The 27,619-nt window shown below is 35.3% G+C and overlaps 2 protein-coding genes across 3 annotated transcripts in view; one reads left to right on the top strand and one right to left on the bottom strand.

Moving 5' to 3' along the window:
• Positions 1-472: 472 nt before the first annotated feature.
• LOC138697737 (uncharacterized) lies at positions 473-15,150 on the bottom strand. Its single transcript, XM_069823219.1, has 2 exons — positions 14,673-15,150; positions 473-3,348 (listed from the first exon to the last, which is right to left on the bottom strand). The coding sequence occupies exons 1-2, from the start codon at positions 15,112-15,114 to the stop codon at positions 2,924-2,926; spliced, it is 867 nt and encodes a 288-aa protein (XP_069679320.1). The 5' UTR covers positions 15,115-15,150; the 3' UTR covers positions 473-2,923.
• A 4,067-nt stretch (positions 15,151-19,217) lies between these two features.
• The window catches only part of Osi24 (Protein), a 226,835-nt gene continuing 218,433 nt past the window's right edge, over positions 19,218-27,619 (top strand). The window contains exon 1 of one of the 2 annotated variants that reach the window (XM_069823218.1): positions 19,218-19,279. The gene's annotated coding sequence lies outside the window, so the exon portion shown is untranslated. The remainder of the gene's footprint in view (positions 19,280-27,619) is intronic. The other variant, XM_069823217.1, reaches the window with a different exon arrangement.

The following is a 27,619-nucleotide window of genomic DNA, read 5'->3' as shown; positions in this document are numbered from 1 at the left end:
ACGTATCGGTACGTACTCTTCAGAATGAACGCCGTACTTGCTAGGCAACTTCTCTGGCACATAGGTAATACGCCTTTGCGGAAGTGTAGGAATATTGAATTCTCTAGACTCATTGGCTAGCCACATGACGGCATACAGCGAGCCGTGACACACTTTGAACTGAACACGCAGTAGTTTTTACTTAGTTTCTGGACAGAATTGTATGGCCTCATTGAACGTGATTTGGAGGTAGCACTTTGTGCTCACGTTTGTGGGCTTCTCCCACACTTCAGCTCTATTACTTACCATACTGTACCATAGTGGAAGTCTAATATAAGTTCATATTTCTCAATGGGGACGAAAGGAATTAAAGTTCCCAACCTTTAAAAGAAATTAAGAATAATTTTCTGAGCAACATTTCACATCTTATATGTTAATGAAAGGAGGGAGGATTTGGGGAATAATAAGAGACAAAAGTAGTTAACAAATAATATTTGTCTTCAATTATTTATTATTTAATTATGCATTTGTCTTTAATTTATTAAATATACAACATTAGTATTTCACGGAATAAATAAAATACAATAATTTAAGTTAAAGTTTGGTCTTAAGATTCGCATGAACCGTAAATCTTGAAAATTCATATTTGGTTAGACATACGAACCCAAGATCTTTGGTAACGGTTCATAATGTGGTCGCAGAAAAACACACAGTGGAAAACCTGAGGACTAGTTGGTGTTACCCTATATTTATTTATATAAGATTTCGAATCAAAATGGTCAACTTGTTGAACATAATTTCCAGCATATAATTCGTCCGCTTAAATTTGTTAATGTCATCGGTAAAGTGAAGTGTAGACCTGACACTTAATGGACGAACATTATTAAGAAATTAAAATCAGGTACATTTACCAAGGCACGGTTTTGTCTTATCTCTCATATTTGTCTTCAAGTACATGTACATGTAGTAATTTTTCAATAGAAATTTTTTCTCGCAGCTCAACAACAGAAATTCAGTTTTAATTACCACATGCCGTACTGTTGTCTCATTATTTACAACGGACATATTAATTTAGTTCATTATTTTAATGTTACACAAAAATGTATACGTCGACCAAGATTGATTACCGACTGAAATAGTGTTGTACGCTCCGAAAACTAAACAGTACAGCGTGTGAAGTATATAAGCTGCGAAGCTTATAGGCTATAAGTGGTGCGGGGGAATCCGTTGAACAAACATATTTAATCAAGTTTTCTTATCTCTCACGCTTTCATTTTAAATGATTAAAATATAATGTTTGTAGGATGGGTAGTAGCCAGTAATCAGGTCACCGATTCACAACAGAAAGCGTTTTTGAAAAAGCTGACGCGCTGCTCTCCTTTTTGTAATTTAAGTGAATATCAGAGAATATCCACAAAACACATCTATATCTGACATCCACTTACAAAGTACCCCATTTATTTATATCAGCTGTTTTGTTTTCTTTTTTTTTACTAATTTCGGCACCGCAGCCTGAAGCTTATTGTGCCTAGACCCACAACTCTACTCAAAACACGCACCACTACAGGACTCCCCCGTTTACTGGGTCAGGGTACCCGGGGGCCACTTCGAGACACCACACACACTTGGACGATGGACAGACAATCAGTCCCCTGTGAAGAGGTCCGAATTAAATCCCCCTAACTTTACGACCGGGAATCGAACCTGGGCCATCTTGATCAGGAGTCTAGCACGCTACCTCGAGACCAAAGAGGCGAACTATATCAGCTGTTAATGATGTCAGTCAGTCCAGTTTAGTAGTCTATTAGTTAATGTCTCTTCATGATGTTCAGATGAGTCTCTCAACTTTACTTTGTTATTAACTTCTACAAAAACATAGGACATGCAAAAGCATTTTTTCCAGGCAAACTTTCATAATTATTATGAAATACTATTAAATCTTTTTGTTCAGTGGACTGTGCTGAACTGATTGCAGAAGTTTTATAGCTGCCAATGTATAGTGTTAGTAGTGACATTATTTACAATCGGTAATCGTAACTTGGTGTAGTCATAACAGAGATAGGCTATTTGACGTTTTAGAACTTATTTTTTTCTGGCTATTGATCGAAATAAATTATGAAAAAGCAGCTCTTTAAAAATAACGTCCAAATATTCGTTTTAGAACTTATTTTTTTCTGGTTATTGATCGAAATAAATTATGAAAAACGCCTCTTTAAAAAATAACGTCCAAATATTCAATCGAGAATCGCGTTATTTAAACGGGTGGTTTATGTCAGGTATCTAAGGGTACGTACACGTTGGAGCAACGATAAACGATAAGAGAAATGATCTAGCGACTCTTTGGTATTCTCAAAGAATCAAGTGTTCATATCGGAGCAACTAGGACGAGAGAAGCGAACATTTTGATTTATCAGTAGAAGATATTCTATACATCCACTTAATGAAAGAAGATATATAGGATATATCAGCTGCTAGGTTCAAGGGTAATATAACTTAAATACGTACAAAATTGAACTCGATTCTTATCCCAAAGCTAGTATAAATTCATTGTGTTGTGAATGGTTCTTGTGATCACATAGGCCTAACGTATCTCGAATAAATACACAACTGATAAATTTACCAATATTTATGATAATTAATTTAATATTCCGAAATGATAATAAATCTATTAATATTCGGATATATTGATAACCACCGGTAATTATACAGATTAATATTATCTTAATCAGAGATCATATGAACGACAAGAGCGAAGAAAATGGAAATTTCTTTTTCGTCGCTTTTATCGTTTATCTTCTCTTTTATCGTTACTCCAATATGCACACCTCAATGCCAATGCATGCTTCAATTCTCTCTGATATAGCATCGCTGCTTTTATCGTTTATCGTCGCTCCAACGTGTACGTACCCTAAGGCAATGTGAAGCCAGACTAAAATTTAAAGCATTACTGTTGAGAAGTCTGCGTTTGTTGCCCCGGCTGCTGCTGCTGGTGCTGATTGTAGTAGCTGCTGTAGGCCATCTGATGCGCGTCCCAGACTCTGGAATATGGACCTCCTGAAGACGCGCTGGAGTCCCATCCCGGTTCGTACGACGAAGCAGGGGTGGAAGGCCCGGCCGCGGGAGCGCCGTACGGGGTCGGTGGGGCGGGTTCCACCGTCATGGGCATCATGGGCATGGCCATGCCCGCCTTCTTGCACAGCTGCACGATCAGGAAGCCCACCACGAGCAGGATGGCGATCTTGCTGAGGACCAGCGCCTTGAGGGCCTTGAGTCCGATGATGGCAACGAAGATTGGCATAAGGGCCTTCAGCTTCAGCTTGACCAGGAGCAACAGCGGCAACAGCAGCTTCTTCTTCAGCATTCCACGAGCTGAAACGAAACAAAAGGCACTGTAATGCAGGTTATAAGGACGTTGCATAGAGATATGGGACGTAGGTAGGCCTACTACTGTACAAATTTCACGAGATAATCCCTTAATGGATAGAGTGACTATATTCACATCGATAAAATTGAGGACACAAAGCTTCAAAAAGTAGGACATTGTTCGAAAAAAGGGGACAGAAAATATGTATTTAGATTTAGCTTAGGCCTATATTATACTTCAAATTACGTCAAAATCTATTTTATTACAAAATATGGGCAAATCGCAATATAGCCCACCACCCCTTCCACTTTCCCCCTACTAGCTCAACAGACACTCTACGTCATAGGCGAGTGTTGTGTCGAATGCACATTTCATGTGGGTGGGGATAACTTCCCCTACTGGCGTTGGCTATATTGCGATTTATCCCAAAATATTTACAGTACAAATTTAGGCTTATATCATATTTAAAAGTATGTTCACATCTATTTTATTACAAAATAATTATGAAAACAATAATAATCATTTTACAGTTAGCTACATATGAAAGTCAAGGGAACTACTGTATGAAGAGGACAGAAAATATCTATTTACGTAGATTGACATTCGCACCTCGATCTCTCGATTTGCTAGCTATCTGTGAACAATGAATATAACAAGGGGGAGCAAAGAGTATATTCCGTCGATGCTGCTGCCACCTATAGGCAAGTTACATGGAAAAGGCGTCAAACCAGATAATTTCAAAATATCATGCTTTCAAGTTACGAAAAGAAGGATATTTCTTGATTTTTTTAAATCCGCCCGGACCCCGGCAAAAGCCTAAAAAGGAGGACATATCCGGAGAAAAGAGGACGTCTGGTCACACTATGCATGGAGAATATGATCCTTGAGGGGTAAGATGAGAAGGTAAGCTAGTAACTGAGAGTCTTTGAAGGAGCAGGTGGATGGGGCTGGCGTCATTGGCCGGCTGAGACAAACAAGACTCAGTCATTGGCCGGCTGGTACAAAGAAAGCTCTGTCGTTGGTCGGCCAGTTCCGTGTCGGGAATTGGTTATAGGAGTGGGGGGGGGGGAAACGCCCATTCTTTGCTCGGATCTTCTCCTGAAAAGCGAATAGTAGAAATCTCGAGGTTTTTCGTTTCTCACTTTGTGGTATACTAAGCACATATAAAGAGAAAGTAATACTGTATGTTGTATGATGCTCCAAATATTTAATTCTAGAGATTCTCGGAAAATAACATTTTCAACATACTGTACGTAGGTGGTATGGAGAACGTAGTTTTAGAATGTCGTATTCTTGTCTGTCTGTATACAGAGTAAGTATGTGGCTTTGTTGCAGACTTTTGTGGATGGTAGAGAAGATCTTTATGAACAAATTTCATATAGGAACACGTGCTCAGAAACGCTTTGCTTGGTAATTAATTACAGAACGTGATGTGTGTGCTAACCAGTCTAAGTAACATTGAAGAGTCCTGGTAAAATAAATAATTTTGTTTTATCCATTGTATGGCTTGATTTTGCCGTAATTATTTCGTAAATATTATAAAATTCACGAGAACAGGTTCAGAACCTTGTTCGCAGTGTACATTAAAATAGCTATAACTGATGGTCAATTGATTGAAACCTCACCTTAATTTATACAGAGAGTTATTCTTTGAGATATAGGCTACCAAACAAAAAAAAAGTATAATGCAATTTTGCTCGTTTTTCCTTCCTTTTCGAGATAAAAATTGTTTTCTTTTTTTATAAAACAAATATGTTACCTGTAACTATTGTATAAATTTTATGAAAATCTCTTAGATAGGAAAAGAGTTGATAATTTTAGCTAAATTCACTCCTTATAATATGGTAGTTTCTTTTGCACAAACGTAATGAGATTTCGTATACAAAACAAGTATGTTACCTGTAACTACTGTACAAAATTTCATGAGAATCTGTAAGATAGAAGAAAAGTTATTAATTTTTCCCAGCTAGATTTACGTTTTGGATCACTATGCAGCGTCGTTAAATAACCAAGTAAAAATGTATCTTGAAAAGGAAGCAAAAAATAGCAAAATTGTATTAAACCTTTCTGTTTGAAATATATCAAAGAATAACTTCCTAAAATTAATGACATTACTTACGGTTAATTCTGTATATTCCATTTTCTAGGTAGTTTGACAGCGGATTCAAGACTATAGAAACTTGTGCCCGAAATATGAAAACGGTATGAGAGGATGTTTTTTTTCTATTGGATACTCGCTTTTGTCATATTGTTATTTATTGTTATTAAATTCTCACATGAGCTGTAAACATACACAGGAATTGTATAGTCACTAACTTGAACATTTATCACGTATTTTGTTCAACCGTCAGAAGTTACATAATTAAAGAATTCAGTATTGAAGCTCGTAGTTTTTATAACACTGCCATTAATCGATTTATAATGGTTAAACTTCGAAAAACTTCTATTAACTCGACTGCAAAGCGTTTGCTGAGAAATAAACGACCAAACAATTCTCAAGCTGTGCTTAGTCATCGAAGAGCTTCAGTCTTGGCTTCTTGAATTAAACGAATTGTCCATAAGGAATTTTTGTTCTTACTTGTTAAAATGTAACGGAGAGATCGAGTACGTTTTTTTAGTCTTTGAACAAGGTTCAGATACATTTCATTTAACACATTTAAAGTCGCTTGAAATTTAATGATAGAGGAAATTTTAAGTGTTTTATACTGAAATTGATGCGCCGATTCCAGATCTGTAATCAGATTTTTCATAGCACGTCAGATGTTTTTGTAACATCAATTCTAAATCTTACTATTCATTATATACCTGTACCGTAAAGTCAGAGATATAAATTGAGCTTAGTTTACAAATTATATTCTTTGCAAATTGTTATATCATATTATTTTAAATACATTTATAAGAATATATACATTTAAAATATGTAGTAAGCACTAAAACTCTGATAAAGTGCATGAGACCTTTGATTTCCTGCTTATATTGGCATGTGGTTGATTGCTGTAGGAACCAGCAGAAATCACCTATCATGCTCGGATCGTATTGACCTTGGTACCTGGATTTCATGTCCTGATGAAACCTTTCACCATGTTCATCACTTACAGCGCCAAGATTTGATTGGGGGGGGGCGAGAAAGTGAGGTGTGAATGAAGAAAGTGCATTTTAAAGACATGCCACAACGTAGATTCTGAAGTGCTCTAAGCATCAATTTTGCATTACTTTTCACTCTCCCAAACTTCTCCTTCAGATACTTAATGCCTTCGCCATAATGATTCAGAGCCTGCACAAAGTTTCTCATGAGGTCAAGCTTAATGTGAAGGGGTGAATGTAATATCTTCTCTGCTTCAACGAGCGCCTTGTGTTAAAAATTAAAAGTGTTTTCATTTTAAAATTGTGACGTGGTAGAAAAAAACGGACTTCAGATCTGTAATCAGCACACTCAAATTAGGGATGGTACACTTGTTTTTGTTCAGTAGCAAAATCACAATAAAATAAATAAAATGGATCTTAATGTATTAAAAATTAAATATGTTACTATTTTAAAATTGTGACGTGATAGAAAAAAAACGGACTTCAGATCTGTAAACAGCACACTCAAATTAGGGTCAGTACAATTGTTTTTGTTCAGTGGCAAAATCACAATAAAATAAATAAAATGGATCTTAATGTATTAAAAATGTAAACATTAAAAATGTTGTTATTTTAAAATTATGACGTGACGGAAAAAAAATAACTTCACATCTGTAATCAGCACACTCAAATTTGGGTTGGTAGACTTGTTTTTGTTCAGTAACAAAATCACAGTAAAATAAATAGAATGGATGTTAATGTATTACAAATATAAACAATAAAAATGTTATTATTTTAAAATTGTGACGTGATAGAAAAAAAAACGGACTTCAGATCTGTAATCAGCATACTCAAATTAGGGTTGGTACACTTGTCTTTGTTCAGTAGCAAAATCACAACAAAATAAATAAAAATGGATCTTAATGTATTAAAAATTAAAAATGTTACTGTTTTAAAATTGTGACGTGATAGAAAAAACGGACTTCAGATCTGTAATCACCACACTCAAATTAGTGTCAGTACAATTATTTTTGTTCAGTAGCAAAATCACAATAAAATAAATAAAATGGATCTTAATGTATTAAAAATGGTATTATTTTCAAATTGTGACGTGACAGAAAAACCCGGACTTCAGATCTGTAATCAGCATACTCAAATTAGGGTTGGTACATCTGTTATTGTTCAGTAGCAAAATCACAATAAAATAAATAAAATGTATCTTAATGTATTACAAATGTTATTATTTTCAAATTGTGACGTGATAGAAAAACCCGGACTTCAGATCTGTAATCAGCATACTCAAAATAGGGTTGGTACATCTGTTATTGTTCTGTAGCAAAATCACAATAAAATAAATAAAATGGATCTTAATGTATTAAAAATGTAAACATTAAAAATGTTATTATTTTAAAATTGTGACGTGATAGAAAAAAACGCTCTTCAGATCTGTAATCAGCACACTCAAATTAAGGTTGGTAGGCTACACTTGTTTTTGTTCAATAGCAAAATCACTGTAGACCAGTGTTATTTATAATTTTGTACTGTAAAACTATTGTAAAACTTGCTTTACTAAAAATTTGTAAACAATGTTGATGTAAAAAATTATTTTAATGATGTAGTGGCATAAGTTCATGTCAATCGCGAAAATGGCAACTGCACTGTAAAGTGGAAAATATCTGCCGGATATAGATAACTAGAGTGACTTTTTTTACAGTGGTACAATATATTAGACATGAGATTTCTTCGTATACAATTATTCAGCAGAAATGCATAGACTTATTACAGTTAATAAGTGTTATTACAGTTACAACGGATAACGAACAAACATCTAGCATTCTATCAGTGATGCAGAGTAAAAAAGTTTCATAACGGATGGACTATGTTGATGTAATATTTACTGACGTTACACAAATGGAATGGCGTTCTCAAGTGATGTCATATTTCACAATTATTTTACCGTTATATTTGCCATTTTAGCGCACAAGAAGTTTCTTAAGGCTTCAAATATATATACAATGAGATTATATTAGGCCTATATTTTACACTAAAAAGACGCTTCTGGCGGAAAATGAAAAACATTTGATTTGGAGGGGAAATTACATAATGTTCAATGTTACGATTTTTACTTTTCTGTACAGATCTTGAAGTTACAGTCAATCAGAACAGTACAATTTATATTCGTACAATTTTTAAGTTACAATCACACAGACTAGTAAACTTATGTAATTCGTTTAGTGTTGATTTTTAATTTTCGCTAAAATAATTTGCTTTGACATGAAAGTTTTTTTTTCACTTTTTAATATTTATACTGAAAAAAAGTCGATTTGAACTTAAAATTTTCAAATAACTGAAGATCTGAGCATAAGATTTTCGTTCAATTGATATCTGAGCTTTGTACATTACACAATTTATCTGAAAACAAAGATGGTTGATTTAACTGAAGTTCGTAATATTTACTAGAAATAACGGAAAAATGACGCAATTGAGAAGCATTATGCAACACATCCTGTTAGCTCATTCGATGTACGCTCAAAATAAAATTATGGGTAGAATGATTCGGCATCTGAGATTCTTCAAGTTATATAATGATGACGGCATGCAATAACCAACACTAATTTTCCATCTAAAACCTTTCACATTTCACGTTATAGCTGACACCCATGCATATTTTGCTGTGAGCTTCATGCATTTTGTAATCAGTATAACTGTAGAGTGTAACCTGCGACATATCACTAACCATTCTTAATTCCTTTTTCATATAACATGACCTGATTGGTTAACGTAACATGACAGAAAGAGGTCCTGAAAAAGAGAGGTCTTCAAAATGGGTAAACTTTAGATAGAGAATAGCGAAAACAATATTTCAAGTGCATCTACAGCCACTAAAATTACTACTACTGTCAATACTACTACTGATACTACTGACACTTCTTTTACTATGTATTACTTCATGATATAGCATATACTAATAATAATTAAACTGAACAACAAGAATTTTGCTTCGACTTAAAACAACTATGATTTGATTGCGCTGAATTCGAAAATGCATGTCTTTTCTTCCTATCACGTAAGGTTTGTAAGATTTACTAAGGTTTCACTTTTCGGTAAGCGTTCCACCTAGGAAACATCTGATGTGGGTTGAAAACCAAAATAAAAGCTAATGCATTTTATGAGTTTATGACATTTCCGGTTTCTTATGGTTGTTGGCATGTTCTTTTTCAATTCTAATAAATGAACAGATATTGGTTCCTTCTATTTAGTAAATTTTATAACAGTTCAAAGTGAGGTCTACCCAATGAACAAACAAGGATGTGATTTTCATTATTTAAAAGAAAAGTTTACCATCTTGAGTGAAGGGCATTTTCATAGGTCCACAAATTCTGTGAATTTATGGCTGACTCCATGTTTGAGAAAAAAACTTACCGTTACAGAAAATATGGAATGGCGGGCTTTCGAAGATGTTTGCTCAAATCTCCTTGGAAATTCTAGGGCAGACAACTACATAGAACTTATTGTGGAAACCATGTCAAGTGCATATGAGAAAATGGGGTGTAATATGTCTCTCAAAATAGGCTACACTTTTTAGTTTCTCATTTGGATTTCTTTCCTCCTAACCTTGGAGCGGTAAGCGACGAGCATGGGGAAAGATTTCATCAAGAAATATCTGAAATGGAAAGGCGATATAAAGGAAGATCATCACGCAGCATTCTTGCAGACTTTTGTTAATCCCTTGTAAAAGGCAGTCCCGTGTCTAGTTATAAACGGAAGTCATCCAGAAAATTCTTTTAAATGCTAAGTTCAAATTCCGAGATTTTTCTCATTATAAGCGTGAAATATTTTTGTTGTTGTTGTATTTTAAACTATGTAACATCATTTTTGTATTCAGCACACATTTTTCAAGTATTATGAGGCATTTTGAATCCCTACTGTGTTGTAATTTTGCCAGCAGCATTGAAAAATTTGAAAAAAGTTTTTTTTTCGTAAAAAATCAATTCATTTTTCCCGGAAAATGTTACGTGATGGGGCAATTTAGATTTTAAATTCAGATTTAGGGCACACATATTAGTAATATTCACATATTTTTATTTCAGAGGAAGACAAAAAGTAAATTTGTTGTTCAGTGTTACAGTATCAGTATAGTTGTATATTTTATTTAATTACTTTCAATTGCAAAGTTTAGAACAGGCCTGCACAAGGTTTGCCCTCTCCGAGCCGGCTCACAGCTTATGAGCGGAATGCAGATATTAGCTGCGCTCTGTATAAGGGTGGACTGGAAGAAGGGGTGGATCTCATACAAAATATACAGAAAAGGAAGTGTTTATGAAGTGAATTCCCATTCAGTGTTTGCAAAACTATCTTGGACTAATATTAATTAATAAAGAAATATTTATTTTACAGAAACCATAGAAATTCTATAGCTACTTAAATGTACAATATAATTGTGTTATATTTTTATTTATCAGTACATCAAAAAGAGATTTTATGCTGTTGGCAGCTAAAAGGAACAGTAGCCTACTGATCGTAATGAAACATCAGCTACAGATGTTCGATGTCTGCCTTAATTAAAGTTGATTATAGAAAACAGTTACTCACAAATATAAATGTTGAGCCAAACATAGCAATCATTTTCATAGCCAGCCTGTGTAGTCGTGGATATTATTGCTAATGTTTAGTCTTGTAAAACTCAACCAGGCTAGCAGTATTATTCAAACGATCTTAGGTCACATTGAAGATCAATAAGTTCGAGCTGTAAATCGTTAAATGTTAAATGTTATTTTCCGTCTTTTAGATTCCTTCATACTGTACTGTAGCTAAGCAACGTGAAAGAGTTACTGAGAATAGGCCTACACACTGCACTCCACTAGATAACTGAGTGGTAGTTTCCCTCTACTCTACCTATACAAGTCTATATCATTCTGACGTATTTTCCTCTCCGTTTCGGCGAGCGGTAAACTCGGCTCTCCCGCTCCGAAGGAGCGCGCGCGCTCGTTGAGCGCTGTTTGTGCAGGCCTGGTTTAGAACATGTAAATTCAACGTGTGCTGTTAAATGACAGACAAATCATTCCTCAAGCTCAAGGGTTCTTTTACTTGCAGTAAATCGGGGCTAGGTAGCTCATTTCCGAATATTTGTTTACTTATTCTCAGTACGTAAACTGAGTCCTTAAGCGCCCCTTTTGGTTTATAAGCCGAATGAATTTTTAGATAGCCATTGGCTTAGACTACTGTACCGTTTCACTGTCAACCTGGCCTTCAATTAAGCTAAGAAGCTGATGTTTCCTCCTTAACCAAAACTAATGGAGGAAACTAGTCACTCGATCTATATAATGAATAGAAGATCAATTCAGAAAATACATGGGTCATTTGAAAATTAGTGACAACATTTTAATTAAAATTTAACATAAAAAACTTATTCACAATTGATACAATAATTATAGTTCTTCAAAAAGAATCTTCTCCAGTATCACGTGCCCGTCACCACATCTCAGGAAAGCGACGGATGCTACACCGTCACTTAGCTCTAAGTTTCTAATTGGCTGCTTTCCAGTAGCAATAGTGATTTGTCTGTTTCTAAAACGTACCCATTCAGTGGTTCTTTCATCTACACTCCGTTTCTGGAATCTGTGGAGTAAATCGACGCATTTGGGTGGAGTCTATGACAAGCGGAGACGATCATTGCGGGAGGGTATTGCGGGCTGCATCGGCTCACGGCCGTTAAGGGGTAAGATGCGCGTGACAGAAGGTGATTAGTAAGGGTAGACGCTCGTCTTCAATCAATGGTTTCCCTCAGAGCGGTCATTGGATTAGTCCCCTCCACTCACCATTTATAATTGTACTATTTTATTTAATCGCTTTCAATTCAGTGGCTCAGTGCCAGAGTTGCCTAACACACATATCTTTCAGCCTCTGATTTCTGTATAGAATTGCTGTAAATTATTATTTATGTATATGCCAAAGTACTTGTACTAGATAAAAATTAGATTATAGTAAAGGAGAAATAATTTCCAATTGAGAGCATATAATTTTAAAAATCGACATCTAAGTTTAGACTTGAATGACGTTTTTGGCACTGAGCCACTCAATTGCAAATATTAGAACATCTTAATTCAACGTGTGCTGGAAATGACAGAGAAATTTTCCCTCAAGTCCTCTTATCAGGAATAAGGTTCTTTTACTTGCTGTCGCGTCACTGATTATTATTATTATTATTATTATTATTATTATTATTATTATTATTTTGAGTTTATTTATACAGGCTTTAACATTTATGGTCATATCGCATGTGTAGGATCTTTGGGTATACTAGTAAACCATTTCCGACTGTGCTTCTGTTACTATTGTCGTGTGTTACAGGTGACGTGTTAATATACTGATTTAGATATTTTAAATGTTTATGATATTACCGATTAAGGCTGTGATGAATCATGATATATACATTTCCTATCCAGCATTTGCTTTTGTGATTGAGGGAAACCATGAAAAATCCAGTCACATGGGCCGGTCACGGGGTTTGAACCCGGGTTCATCCGAATGACGGTCTCAAACGTAATCGTCTGAGCCGCCTCGATCAGTTATTATTATTATTATTATTATTATTATTATTATTATTAAGTTGTTGTTTTCTAATGCCAGGGGTTTGACAGTAAAATCATTTGGCCTCTTGCACTCCAATATATTTCAAAGATATTGTCATGGTCAACCACTGAAGCACAGATTTTGAGGTGTTCCGAATCCATTTATTGATTTGAATTGCACAATGAGCAGTTAGGGGACTGATATATTTCAATTCTATGCAGGTGTTTGCCAAACAGTCATTATCATTATTATTATTATTATTATTATTATTATTATTATTATTATTATTATTATTATTATTATTATTATCATTATTATATTATTAAGTAAACAATTACGGAAAATTCTAACATTTTGTAGCCTCTCTTATGAGATAATATTATCACACAAGACTTACACCAAGTCTCATGTATTATTTCAGTGATTATTCTGCGATAAGCCAAATGTTCAGAAATACTTTTTGTAAAGACATTACTACCTCTAATGAAGGTTATGGCTGATAAGTACATATAGTATATTACTAGTCAGTACATCACACTTGACGATATGTGTCATGGGAAGAACAATATTGTTTGTATACATCTGAAGTCTCATTACTGTAACATGTTACTGGAAGAAAGGATCTGGTCACTCTACTCCATTAACTCTGTACTTGGTTGCCTCATATTGTTTAGTCAACTGTCCGAAGACAAGTTTTAACCTCATAATTAACACCAATAAGACATCACTCATGAGGCAACTAGGCCAGAAGATAATGGGGTAGGTGGCCAGTTCCTTTCCCCCCCACCCCAATGCATTCATCGCCGATTAGCTACATATTCCACTAATCAGACTTCAGATGCATACAAACAATTGTTCTTCCTTTGAGACATAGCGTCAAGTGAGATGTACTGTCTGATAATATATATACATATCAGCCAGAACCTCAGTCAGAGGTAAGTTTCCTCATGAGTGATGCCTTACTGGTGTCATTTATGAGGTTGCAACCTGCTTTCTTGAGTTGATGTAACAACAAAGATATTACGTAGGTAGTAGAAAATAATTAAGTGAAAAACAAATGGATAAAATTCTGCTGGAAAGAATCAATCCACACAATACTCGAGCTAAGAAAATGTAGTTGAATTTCAGTATCAACATAAAATGAAAACTTTTTTTTTCATAATTAGTTTTAATATGAAAATCTGTGTTTTAAAATGAGTCCAATTTCGGAAAAGAAAAGGAGTTAAAATATTTAATTTGTATAAGTGAATGTAGCCCATTTTATCTAAAGCTACGAGTTTATCCCTTCCTACAGAAAGAAAATGTAGTTGAATTTCAGTATCAACATAAAATGGATTTTTTTTTATAATTAGTTTTAATATGAAAATCTGTGTTTTAAAATAAGTCTAATTTCGGAAAAGAAAGGAAATTGAAATATTTAATTTGAGTAGCCCATTTTATCTAATGCTACGAGTTTATCCCTTCCTACAGAAAGAAAATGTAGTAGACTTCCAGTATCGACATAAAATGAATTTTTTTTTCATAATTAGTTTTAATATGAAAATCTGTTTTTTAAAATAAGTCCAATTTCGGAAAAGAAAGGGAATTAAAATATTTAATTTGTATAAGTGAATGTAGTTACTTGAATAGCCCATTTTATCTAAAGCTACGAGTTTATTCCTTCCTGCAGAATATCATCCAAATATATTTTTACCTTCTGATAGAGCCCTGTCTTCATTTGGATCTGGTTTCGGAAATTCAATTTTGAAGTCGGCCAGACTCTTTCCCGGTCTGAATGTAAGCACTGCCTCCTGGAATAGGAACTCCGGCAGCTGCACCTTGAACTCGTGGCTGTGGAGGTACCGAGTAGTCCTGGCCAGTATCATGGAGTCGAGTTTCTCGCCGTCACTGTCTTCAAACGCTCTCGCTTCTTCTTCACCGACCAGCGAATCCAGATAAGACAAAACTTTCAGTCGCAGACACGACATCGAAGACACACTCTTGTCGCCACCGGTAAAACAGTCTCCAATGACTGCAGACAGCAGTTCTTCGCCGTTGCTAATCCTTCTGGAAGAACTTCCGACGATCTCATTGTCGTCGGTGCTGGTGGCACTGCAGGCAAGTGCCAATAGGCAGACCAGAGCAGGTAGCAGCATCGTGTGTTGTGGTCAATGTCAGATGGACACCGGAGTGATTGTGAGACCACACCTCCTGGCGCGAACCTTTTATTGATGCGACCGAACAGGGTCAGGAGGGCGACAAGCGTGTGGCATATTGTCATGCGCCTCTGTGCCCAGACACGGGGGTTCCGATATGGCAAAGTGGCAGATGCCTTGGCTGACACCCGGACTGTGTCACAAAGGCGTGTTCTCTGCTAGCAGTGAGCCCGTACACATTAGCGGATTAATTTTGGCTCATTTCGTAGGGACGGACGAATACTTGTTGGCATTTAGCATCTACTCTTCCTTCTCAATTAGAAAGCAATTACAGCTTGATGTGAGGAGAATGCCTGCGTGATTAGAAAGTTACTAGGACGTTACTTGCTTGAATTTGATTTTGTCTAAAATTAGCAAATCTACATATTGTTGTTTAGTTACAAAGAGGATAAAACCTCTATATTTAATTTGTTTAGTACCAATTATTTTATGTAGTATTTTATATTGTACGAAATGGAACTATAAAAATTGGCGATTTATCTTTCGAAGAGGTAGAAAAATTAAAATATCTTGGAGCAACAGTAACAAATATAAATGACACTCGGGAGGAAATTAAACGCAGAATAAATATGGGAAATGCGTGTTATTATTCGGTTGAGAAGCTTTTGTCATCTAGTCTTCTGTCAAAAAATCTGAAAGTTAGAATTTATAAAACGGTTATATTACAGGTTGTTCTGTATGGTTGTGAAACTTGGACTCTCACTTTGAGAGAGGAACAGAGATTAAGGGTGTTTGAGAATAAGGTTCTTAGGAAAATATTTGGGGCTGAGAGGGATGAAGTTACAGGAGAATGGAGAAAGTTACACAACGCATAGCTGCACGCATTGTATTCTTCACCGGACATAATTAGGAACATTAAATCCAGACGTTTGAGTTGGGCAGGACATGTAGCACGTATGGGGGAATCCAGACATGCATATAGAGTGTTAGTTGGGAGGCCGGAGGGAAAAAGACGTTTGAGGAGGCCGAGACGTAGGTGGGAAGATAATATTAAAATGGATTTGAGGGAGGTGGGATATGATGGTAGAGACTGGATTAATCTTGCTCAGGATAGGGGCTAATGACGGGCTTATGTGAGGGCGGAAATGAACCTCCGGGTTCCTTACAAGCCAGTAAGTAACTAAGTATTTTATATTGAATTAATGTTTTGATCAATCTCTTATGGTTAAATTTTGATTAGGGTTTCTGAATTTAAATTTAAACATACGTACGTGGTTACGTTACTTAATTAAAATATCTAACTACTACTACTACTACTACTACTACTACTACTACTACCACTACTACTACTACTACTACTAATAATAATAATAATAATTAGCAGTATTTATTTATTTAACCTGGTAGAGATAAGGCCGTCAGGCCTTCTTTGCCCCTCTACCAGGGAATTACAAATATAATATGAAGAATAAAATTACAATTAATATTAAATTTACAATTACAATTACAATAAAAATTAAAGTACGACAAGATTACCTGATTAATGAAAGCTAGACATTTTATCATAGAAGTTAAGAACGAAGAATATTTTGTATTTACTGAATTACAAATTGAACCTAGAATAACAAAATTCTATAGTGATGAAATTACCGGATATTGAAATATTTTGTGGTAGATTAAGAGAACTGTTTACAAGAAACCATGTCTGAACGAGTCCCAATTACTGACCAAGTGCCTGGTAAGTTTGTGTTTGAATTCAATTTTATTTCGACATCCCTGATGCTAGCAGGTAACGAATTCCAGAGTCTTGGCAGGGCTTTATTTTTTCTGGCAGAGTTAAGGCCGTGAGGCCTTCTCTTTCACTCAACCAGAGGCATTAGACATTTTTACGCTCTATAAAATTAGCAATATTACTCATAATAATTATAACAATCCTTGAAATGTGTTAATACGATGTAATATGAATACTTAAGGAACAAAACAAGTTTTTACCTAAAATCCGATGTCTAGTAATTAATCGTACATGTACTAGTATTTATGTAATTATTGATAAATTCTATGTGGGCCTGCTTTGGTATTACATACAATGGCGAATATAATTAAAGACTAGAAGTTCAAAAGAAGCTAAACACCAAAGAGTAGAAGTTGCCAGCGTAGTTCAGGTGGTAGAGCGTTTGCCTGCTGATCCGGATCTGCGCTTGGGCGTGGGTTCGATTTTCTCTTGGCTGGTTACCTGATTTGGTTTTTCCCGAAGTTTTGCCAAACTGTAAGGCGAATGTGAGGCAATCTAGACAAATCTTCGGCCTCATCTCGTCAAAAACCAACGAGGCAAATCCTCGGCTTCAATTGGCCAAAAATCGTCTTACTGTCACCAACTCTATCGACGATAAATAATCCAATAGTTGAATAATTTCAAGGGAAAAATTGTTCCGGGGCCGGGTATTGATCCCGGGACCTCTGGTTGAACGTACTAGCGCTCTACCACTGAGCTACCCGGGAACTCCACCCGACACCGTCTCAACTTTTCCCTTTATATCCACACAACTCGCGTGGGCTGACGAAACGCCAGAGACCCACAACGAGTGCACACAATGTCTTTGTGATTTGGAATTGTGGTTTTCTGTTAACGTACACAGTAACGTACTGTGTTACTGTGTACGTTACTGTGTACGTTAACAGAAAACCACAATTCCAAATCACACAGAGATTGTGTGCACTCGTTGTGGGTCTCTGGCGTTTCGTCAGCCCACGCGAGTTGTGTGGATATAAAGGGAAAAGTTGAGAGGGTGTCGGGTGGAGTTCCCGGGTAGCTCAGTGGTAGAGCGCTGGTACGTTCAACCAGAGGTCCCGGGATCGATACCCGGCCCCGGAACAATTTTTCCCTTGAAATTATTCAAATCTGCTTTACAGGGAGCTTCACCTGAAAGACTAGATTTGCATAATCCAATAGTTGATACAATGTCGTTAAATAACCAACTGCATAACTCGAGGTATTCGCAAAAAAGTATTTGTCACAGAGCAAAAATGTGAAGTATGCTGCATTCCTGTAAAATTGTGAAAAACGCTAAGTCATAAAGTTGTTCTAATATTTCTATCGGTTATTTAACGTCGCTGTATCAACTACGAGGTCGGTGAAATTTGTGATAACGAAATAATATTTTAGCGAAATGAGGTCAAGGATTTACCACGAAATTGTCTCAAAATTTTCTTGTAGTTGAGGGAAAAAAAAAAAAAAAAAAACCAAACATATGGTAAAGTTGCCTAACTCCGTGATACGTTTTTTTCACTGAATGTCACGGGTTGGATATTTTGCTAGGAAATTCACCGATCTCTCAAAAGTAGGCGAAAGATGAACTCTTTCGACAAAGATGTCTGGCGCTATTGTCGAATGGCAAAGCTTTGACTGATATTCAATTTCAAAGAAGTATCACGGGATTAGGGGTATCACGGAAATAGGCAACTTTACCCTATAATCGACCCAAGCGGGATTCGCATCGACGCCCCAGAGCAGCTAATTACCCCGAGACTACATTGATGGCTTTGTTCTTTGAATTTGTTCACTGTTTGTAATACATTCAATCAAAACAGGCACAAACTAATTGGAAATAAAAAACATTTGTAATTATCCTATACTTTGTGAATGGCCCAAAATGCAACCACAAATACACTCTAAAGTTATTAAAACTAAAATTACATAGAATGAGAAAAAGTGTGTGCCTTTTTATTTCGTCGTATCATAAATATAAGATTCGGAATATATGCCTTGATAATCTATAATTCGGTGCAAAAAGTTCACACCACGTTGAACACCAGAGAGATATTGTCGCATTTATCCAAAACTTGGAATTACTTTTGGAATCGTCAAAACTTTGTTGAAATTAAAGTTTGTATAAAAATTGAAACACCACCTCTGTAGTGCCGAAGTCACAAAACCATTAAGCTCTTCCTTCATGCCCTCTATTTGTCTGCATGGTGTGTAAAGGAGATACATGAAAAATGAAGTCTTAATTTCATTAAAAAAAAAATGAGACTCTCACGATACAGGTTTTCAATTTTTCTTCTGCTTACATCATTGCAGGGATTCCTGGTCTGTGGGATGTGCTTTCCAAGGAGAGACGTGACGGTGTGGGATGTCTTCTAGAAAATTTTCGCATTTGTTTTCTCTGTGAGTAAATATTAAACTGAATACAACCCTATATTAATTAAATGTTTTCTTAATCTTATGTTTTATTAGTAATCATTTTAACTTCGAGGTCATTTCACGATTTTCGAGTTTCTGTGTGGAGCCATGTAGTGTTGTTGTCATTTATTGGCAGGTCAATCTTGTAGCCTACAATCACTAGGAAGTGAAATCTTGCAAAACATTAGGACCTATCTAGACTAACTTATAATCTTTTCGCTGTAAGAAAAATCCTAATGTAAACAATAGCACGTGACTGAAGTGAGGCTTCATTGGCCGCTGTTTGGCGCCATAGATTCTCAGTACATGTTCCCGCCTACTGTTGTGCATTCTGTTCCATGTTAAACATTTCCCGTTACTCGTCAAGTAGACCTAACCTCACTACTATGTATTCGTTTGCTTAGGAAACATTTACTTTATAATTACTGTAATTAAAACTCACTTAACATATTATATATATATATATATATATATATATATAAATATATATATATATATATAAAAGACTATTTGTTTTTCTCCGCTTTTGAGAGGGTTTCCACTCTTATGTTTAATAACCACACACACAGAGGATGCAGAAGCCATACTTCAGTACCACGTGCTAACGTGAACAACTACGAGCTCAAGTGACGCCAGCTTTTTACAAGAACAGACTACCTCGGCATTACTGTTGGTATTCATTCGCGTTCATAGTAGATAACAAAATATAAATATAAAAGTAGCTTTTCTTTTACATATGAGTGAAGTTATATGTTTCATTCTATTTAACGACAAAAATTCAATTTTTTATTTTCAAACAATACAAGATTATGGTTTCCAAATACGAACTATATTTTCCTGCGTCATGTGAGTGCTTCGACTGGGAGCCAATCACGGGTAGGACAGCAACGTGCTTATGTTTACATTAGGATTTTTCTTACAGCGAAAACAGTATAGATCTATATTTTGTAGTGGAAATGGGAACCAATTCGGAATGAAAGAAACTAATATAGTCGTTTGTGATGCGTTGAAGAGGTGGAAGAATTCAAATATCTTGGAGCTACAGTAACAAAATAAGACACTCGGGAGGAAATTAAACGCAGAATAAATATAGCAAGTACCTATTATTATTCAGTTGAGAAACTTTTTTCATCCAGTCTGGTCTCAAAAAAACTTAGTTAGAATTTCTAAAACAGTTATATGAGGAGCATAGTATCAAAATTAGACAACTCAATTTTTTGCGATTTCGAGATATTGATAGTTTTTCATGGAATTTTGTGAGCTTAATGCGATTCTGGAACTGTTTGGGTTCAAAAACGAACAGAACAGAACGAAAATAGCACTTAATTGTGCGCTTTAGAATCAAAATGTAGACAACTCCACTGTGGCTTGGTTTCAAATTAGGACAATGAGAAGCCCACATTCTTACCACCTTTTCACATGACGTAACGCGAATCCAACATGGCTGATTTTTTGTATAATAGGTTTGTGGATGAATAAGTACTGTTTTACGTAAATTTGCTTTGAAACCGAGTTAGAAGAGACTTAGATTCAAAAGTAGACAACTCAACTTTAAATATGGCTTCAGTTAGTTTCAAAAACAGACAACGCCATGACTTAGTTTCAGAGATGGACAACTCCACTTTTTAAACTTAAATTTAGACCTGAATATTAATTTTAATCACATTTTGAGACCGAAAAAAATATTTCTATGACCCATGAGAGTGTTTAGAAAAATGTACGTATAACGGTGACTTTGGTTTCCAAGGATCTAGTTTTTCGACTCTCCTGTAAAAAAAACAAAAGTGGAATTGTCCAACTTTGATACCAAGCTCCACATATTAACGGTTGTTCTATATATATGATGTGAAACTTAGTCTGTCACTTTGAGAGAGGAACAGAGGCTAAGGGTGCTTAGGAAACTATTTGGGGCTAAGAGGGATGAAGTTACAGGAGACTGGAGAAAGATACACAACGCAGAACTTCACGCATTGTATTCTTCACCAGACATAATTAGGAACATTAAATCCAGACGTTTGAGATGGGCAGGGCATGTAGCACGTATGGGCGAATCCACAAATGCATATAGGGCGTTAGTTGGGAGGCCGGAAGGGAGGAAATCTTTGGGGAGACCGAGACGTAGATGGGACGATAATATGAAAATGGATTTGAGGGAGATGGGGTATGATGGTAGATGCTCGATTAATCTTGCTCAGGATAGGGACCGATGACGGGCTTATGTGAGGGCGGCAATGAACCTCCGGGTTCTCTAAAAGCCATTTGTAAGTAAATGTTGCGTATTATGGTTTTGTTGACATTTTTATAAGATTTTCAAGTTTTTTTGTGTAATGTGTTGTATTGTTGTAACTCTTTTCTGTTTCTGATAAAATAAATAATTAGTTTATTAGTATGTGCACAATAGTTCACTGCTTCCACAAATTATGAAGAATGAAAGAAAATATATTGTTATGAACAGTACTAGGTTTTTGTTGACATTCTTGATAATTTTGTTAAGCATTTTGTTGTATTGCGAAGCACTGTAACTTATTTCGGTTTCTGATGAAAGAAGTGACTAATCACTTTGTTTACGAAAGATTTACCGCTTCCTTCACTTGAAGTGAACAATGTTATTACCTTATTTACGTCCGCGCGCTGATGAATTCACACATAACTGTTGACGACCGTCAATCATCACACAGTTGTGCTGCATGTGATAAATTACTCCACGATCTGCACGTGTGCAACTGCTAATTATTGGACTTTCTAGTTGACATAATACAAATGTTTGTGTAACTCCGCTTGAGGTTGCTGTGGAGAATTTCTAGATGTGTCGTCTTCTTTCGTCGTTGCATAACTCGGATGAGGTAATACATTGTGCTTGTGTATAATACGCAAAAAACGTTCACCTAGAAATTTTACCTTCACCTTGAAGAAACTTATTTTGCTAAAAGACCAGCACAATAATTGAAACATGAAACGTTGTAATATATTCAATGTTAGAACACTTACTTTTACACTTATTCTCCTTCTATATCTCTTGTTCTTATTTTGTTCTTCTTATCCTTGTCTTTCTCTTGTTCTCCTAGTTTTCCTATTGTTATTATTCAATTCAATTCAATTTATTTGGCCATTAGACATACAGTTTTAGGCATCGTCAGAATACATTGAAAAACATATAAATACATTACAAAAAACACTAATAAAAGAAACAGTAAAATTTAAATAATACAATGAAAACATGTAATAATTTGAAACTTTTAAATTAAAGAAAACTAAATTGCAATTAAACTTATTTATTAAAATGCAATTTCATACAAATTTGTGTTGAAAAACTCAGCAACAGAATAAAAAGGATTATTTAATAACCAATTGTATAATCTAGTTTTGAAGCTATTGATTGGTAATTTATAATATTGACTGGGAAGCTTATTATATTAAAAAGTTTGTGTTGCTCTTGTGTATCTACAATATGGAATATTAATTTGTTCACTATTTCTAATTTCATGATCATGTATATTGGCCACTAATGATTAATTATCGATATTTTGTCGAGTGTAAAGTACTAGATCATATATATACAAATTTATAATTGTTAAAATCCGTGATTGTCTGAAAAGTGGCCGACAATGTTCCAGATAGTTTGATTTACATAAAATTCTAATGGCTTTCTTTTGTAAAATCAAGACTCTTCCAATTTTGGTTCCATTTCCCCAGAAAATTAGGGCATATCGGATTATCGACTGAAAGAAAGAAAAGTAGGCACAGCTTAAATAATTTTGAGAAACGCAAGTCGTTAATTTCTTTAACAAATATAAAACTCTTGATAGCTTTGTGCATATGTATTCGATGTGCTTATCCCATGTTAAACTGGAGTCTATAAAAAGTCCTAGAAATTTTGTGTAGTTGAGTCAGTTGTCTTTATTTATTAGATAATTTAGGCTGAAAATTATTATATTACCCTGTTCTCTTTAAGTTTCTCTTATTCGCATTATATTCTCCATGTTCTCCTTGCATTTGTCTTGTTGCTTCATTTCTCGTACCCCTATACACAGTTCTACGTAAGACTATGCACCTATTGATTTTTTGTCGTTGTACTCTCGTTTCCTTCTTCCATTATACTGACACTGTTCACCTTCCCCTCATTTCATCTATCATCTGCATTAGTTGAAATTAGGTTGGTATAAAGTCTTTATGATAGTGCGGGCTTTGTTCCCTGGGCTTTATGAGATTATTCGTCTAGTGATGGGATAATCGACATGTGAGGCTGGGAGAATCACCGTATTTGTGCCAGTGTGAGCGCTGTCAAAAATTTAAGCGATGACAGATATCCTTACAGTTCATACGACGTCGTTAAATAACTTATTTACTTGCTTACTTACTTACTTACTTACATACTTACTTACTGGCTTTTAAGGAACCCGGAGGTTCGTTTCCGCCCTCACATAAGCCCGCCATTGGTCCCTATCCTGAGCAAGATTTAATCCATTTTCTATCATCATATACCACCTCCCTCAAATCCATTTTAATATTATCCTCCCATCCACGTCTCGGCCTCACTAAAGGTCTTTTTCCCTCCGGCATCCCAACTAACACTCTATATGCATTTCTGGATTCGCCCACACCTCCTACATGCCCTGCCCATCTAAAACGTCTGGATTTAATGTTCCTAATTATGTTCGATGAAGAATACAATGCGTGCAGTTCTGTGTTGTGTAACTTTCTCCATTCTCCTGTAACTTCATCCCTCTTAGCCCCAAATATTTTCCTAAATATCTTATTCTCAAACACCCTTAACCTATGTTCCTTTCTCAAAGTGGGAGTTCAAGTTTCACAACCATACAGAACAACCGGTAATATAACTGTTTTATAAATTCTAAATTTCAGATTTTTTGACAGTAGACTGGATGATAAAAGCTTCTCAACCGAATAATAACAGGCATTTCCCATATTTATTCTGTGTTTAATATTCTCCCGAGTATCATTTATATTTGTTACTCTTGCTCCAAGATATTTGAACTTCTCCACCTCTTCAAAAGATAAATTTCCAATTTTTATCCTATCCATTTCGTACAATATTCTCGTCACGAGACATAATCATATACTTTGTCTTTTCGGGATTTACTTCCAAACCTATCTCTTTACTTGCTTCCAGTAAAATTCCCATGTTTTCCCTAATCGTTTGTGGATTTCTTCCTACCATATTCACGTCATCCGCATAGACAAACAGCTGATGTAACCCGTTCAATTCCAAACCCTCTCTGTTATCCTACTTTAAAAATAGTTTTTGTAGCCACTTCTGTTTCAAGAATGGAAATCCACTATATGTATGTATAGGCGAATAATCTGCTGTTAGTTGATCCAGAACCAGGCAAAACAAATATTTTCCTTTTTATTCTTCATATATAAATTGATTATAACATACATTAGCTTTGATAATACAGTACAGAACTTACTCTGTTCCAATGATACGGTATATCCATTCACTCCAGACTGACGTTAATAAGTGCATTACTGACAGACTTGGCATTAACGTACAACTCAAACATTGTAATTTTTAGTGGTGCTAATAGAGAAGTTGCCTTTTGTTGTTGCATAACTCATGCATTACCTCCAGGCAATTACATGGATTATTTTCTCCACGTATCAAGGTTTCAATTGAATAAATTATTCGCTCGCGAATGCAAAGCGTCACGGATTAGTGCAGTTCACAAAGATTGAAAGGCTTGCTGAGCACTTAAAATCTTTACGCTATTTAAGTAACAATGAATAATACTACCATGTGACCTATTGAGTTATATAGCTTGAGAGTGACAGTCAACAAAGACACATTTACTGGCGTCAAAAGATATCCCCGAGCTGTCCGTCTCTGCAGCTAAGGTCCAGGCGTTCAGAGTTAGACACCACGAGGGAAAGTAAAGATTGATAGTGGTTGAATTTACTGTATGCAATAACAGCTCAATTTGTTATAATAATAATAATAATAATAATAATAATAATAATAATAATAATAATAATAATAATAATAATAAAATCCACAAACGATTAGGGAAAATACGGGAATTTCACTGGATGCAATTAAAGAGATAGGTTTGGAAGTAAATCCCGAAAAGACAAAGTATATGATTATGTCTCCTGACCAGAATATTGTACGAAATAGAAATATAAAAATTGGAAATTTATCTTTTGAAGAGGTGGAGAAGTTCAAATATCTTGGAGCAACAGTAACAAATATGAATGATAATCGGGAGGTAAATTAAACGCAGAATAAATATGGGAAATGCCTGTTATTATTCAGTTCAGAAGCTTTTATCATCCAGTCAGCTGTCAAAAAATCTGAAAGTTAGAATTTATAAAACAGTTATATTACCGGTTGTTCTTTATGGTTGTGAAACTTGGACTCTCACTTTGAGAGAGGAACATAGGTTAAGGGTGTTTCAGAATAAGGTGTTTAGGAAAATATTTGGGGCTAAGAGGGATGAAGTTACAGGAGAATGGAGAAAGTTACACAACACAGAACTGCACGCATTGTATTCTTCACCTGACATAATTAGGAACATGAAATCCAGACGTTTGAGATGGACAGGGCATGTAGCACGTATGGGCGAATTCAGAAATGCATGTAGAATGTTAGTTGGGAGGCCGGAGGGAAAAGACCTTTAGGGAGGCCGAGACGTAGATGGGAAGATAATATTAAAATAGATTTGAGGGAGGTGGGATATGATGATAGAGAATGGATTAATCTTGCTCAGGATAGGGACCAATGGCGGGCTTATGTGAGGGCGGCAATGAACCTCCGTGTTCCTTAAAAGCCAGTAAGTAAGTAAGTATGATAATAATAATAATAATATTTATTTAATTGTGTAATGTCTAGTGTAATTATTATGATTGTTTCTAAATGGATTTTAGAGAACCCGGAGGTTCATCGCCGCTTTCACATAAGCCCGCCATCGGTCCCTATCCTGAGCAAGACTAATCTAGTCTATACAGTCATATCCCACATTCCTCAAATGCATTTTAATATTATCCTCCCATCTATGTCTCGGTCTTCTCAAAGTATTTTTTCCCTCCGGCTTCCCAACTAAAAACGTCATTGCATTTATGGTTTCACCCATACGTGCTACATGACCTTCCCATCTCAAACGTCTGGATTTAATGTTCCTGATTATGTTAGATGAAGAATAGTATGCGTGCAGTTCTGCGTTGTGAATTTCTCCATTCTCCTGTAAATTCATTCCTCTTAGCCCCAAATATTTTCCTAAGCACCTCATTCTCGAACACCTTTAACCTCTGTACTTCTCTCAAATTGAGAGTGTAAGTTTCACAACCATACAGAACAACCGGTAATAGGCTATAATTGTTTCTATAAATTCTAACTTTAAGTGTCGTTTAAAGCAGATTGAATGACAAAAGCTTGTCAACCGAGTAGACTAATAGTACACATTTCCTATAGCATATTTATTCTGCATTTAATTTTAACTCGAGGGTCACATTATTGTTACTCAAAAATATTTGAAATTTTCCACCTTTTCAAAGGATAAATTTCCAATTTTTTAATATATTTTCGTTTCATACTATGTTTTGGCCATGAGACATAATCATAAAGGCTACTTAGTCTTTTCGGGATTTACTTCCAAACCTATCTCTTTACTTGCTTCAAATAAAATTACCGTATTTTCCCCAACAGTTTGTGTATTTTCTCCTAACGTATTCACGTCATCCGCATAAACAAGCAGCTGATGTAACCCGTTCAATTCCAAACCCTCTCTGTTATCCTGTAATTCCTAATGGCATATTCTAGAGCGAAATTAAAAAGTAAAAGTGATAGTGTATCTCGTAATAATAATAATAATAATAATAATAATAATAATAATAATAATAATAATAATAGTAATAATAATAATAATAATATTGTTATTATTATTTTGCTAAAAATCAGTTAAAGTAGTTGTTATAGGCTACATCTGATGCATCATAGCAGCTAACATGACTTAAAGCGATGATTTCCACTTGTCCGTGGACATAAATATTGAAGAATTATGGACAATTATGCTCGGAAATAGATTGTGTACGAAGTACGAAGTGACCGAAAGAGAGACTGAATAACGGTAATTAAGATCACTGATGACGTATGAAATTATTGTATTAAATAAATAATGACTTCACTATGTTAATATTTAAATTGTGTTGTCATTTTAACTGGTTGACTAGTTTCGATGTAGTTTCCATCATCCTCTGTATTTTAGAATTCAATTTCGATATAATTCTTGAATTCAGAGGATGGTAAAAACCACATTGAAACTTCAATTAGGTGTCAAAAATGTAATGAAGAATGACGAAACAAATTAA

The sequence above is a fragment of the Periplaneta americana genome, chromosome 4 (assembly GCF_040183065.1).
Source record: "Periplaneta americana isolate PAMFEO1 chromosome 4, P.americana_PAMFEO1_priV1, whole genome shotgun sequence".
NCBI lineage: Eukaryota > Metazoa > Arthropoda > Insecta > Blattodea > Blattidae > Periplaneta > Periplaneta americana.
This window is presented reverse-complemented; position numbering and strand designations above follow the sequence as displayed.

Bases quoted from the DNA above. Each gene is read 5' to 3' on its own strand.
- LOC138697737 (XM_069823219.1), bottom strand. From the start codon at position 15,114: ATGCTGCTACCTGCTCTGGTCTGCCTATTGGCACTTGCCTGCAGTGCC. The intron at 3,349-14,672 runs GTAAAAATATAT...GTTTCGTTTCAG, and splicing joins AGACAGGGCTCTATCAGAAG to CTCGTGGAATGCTGAAGAAG.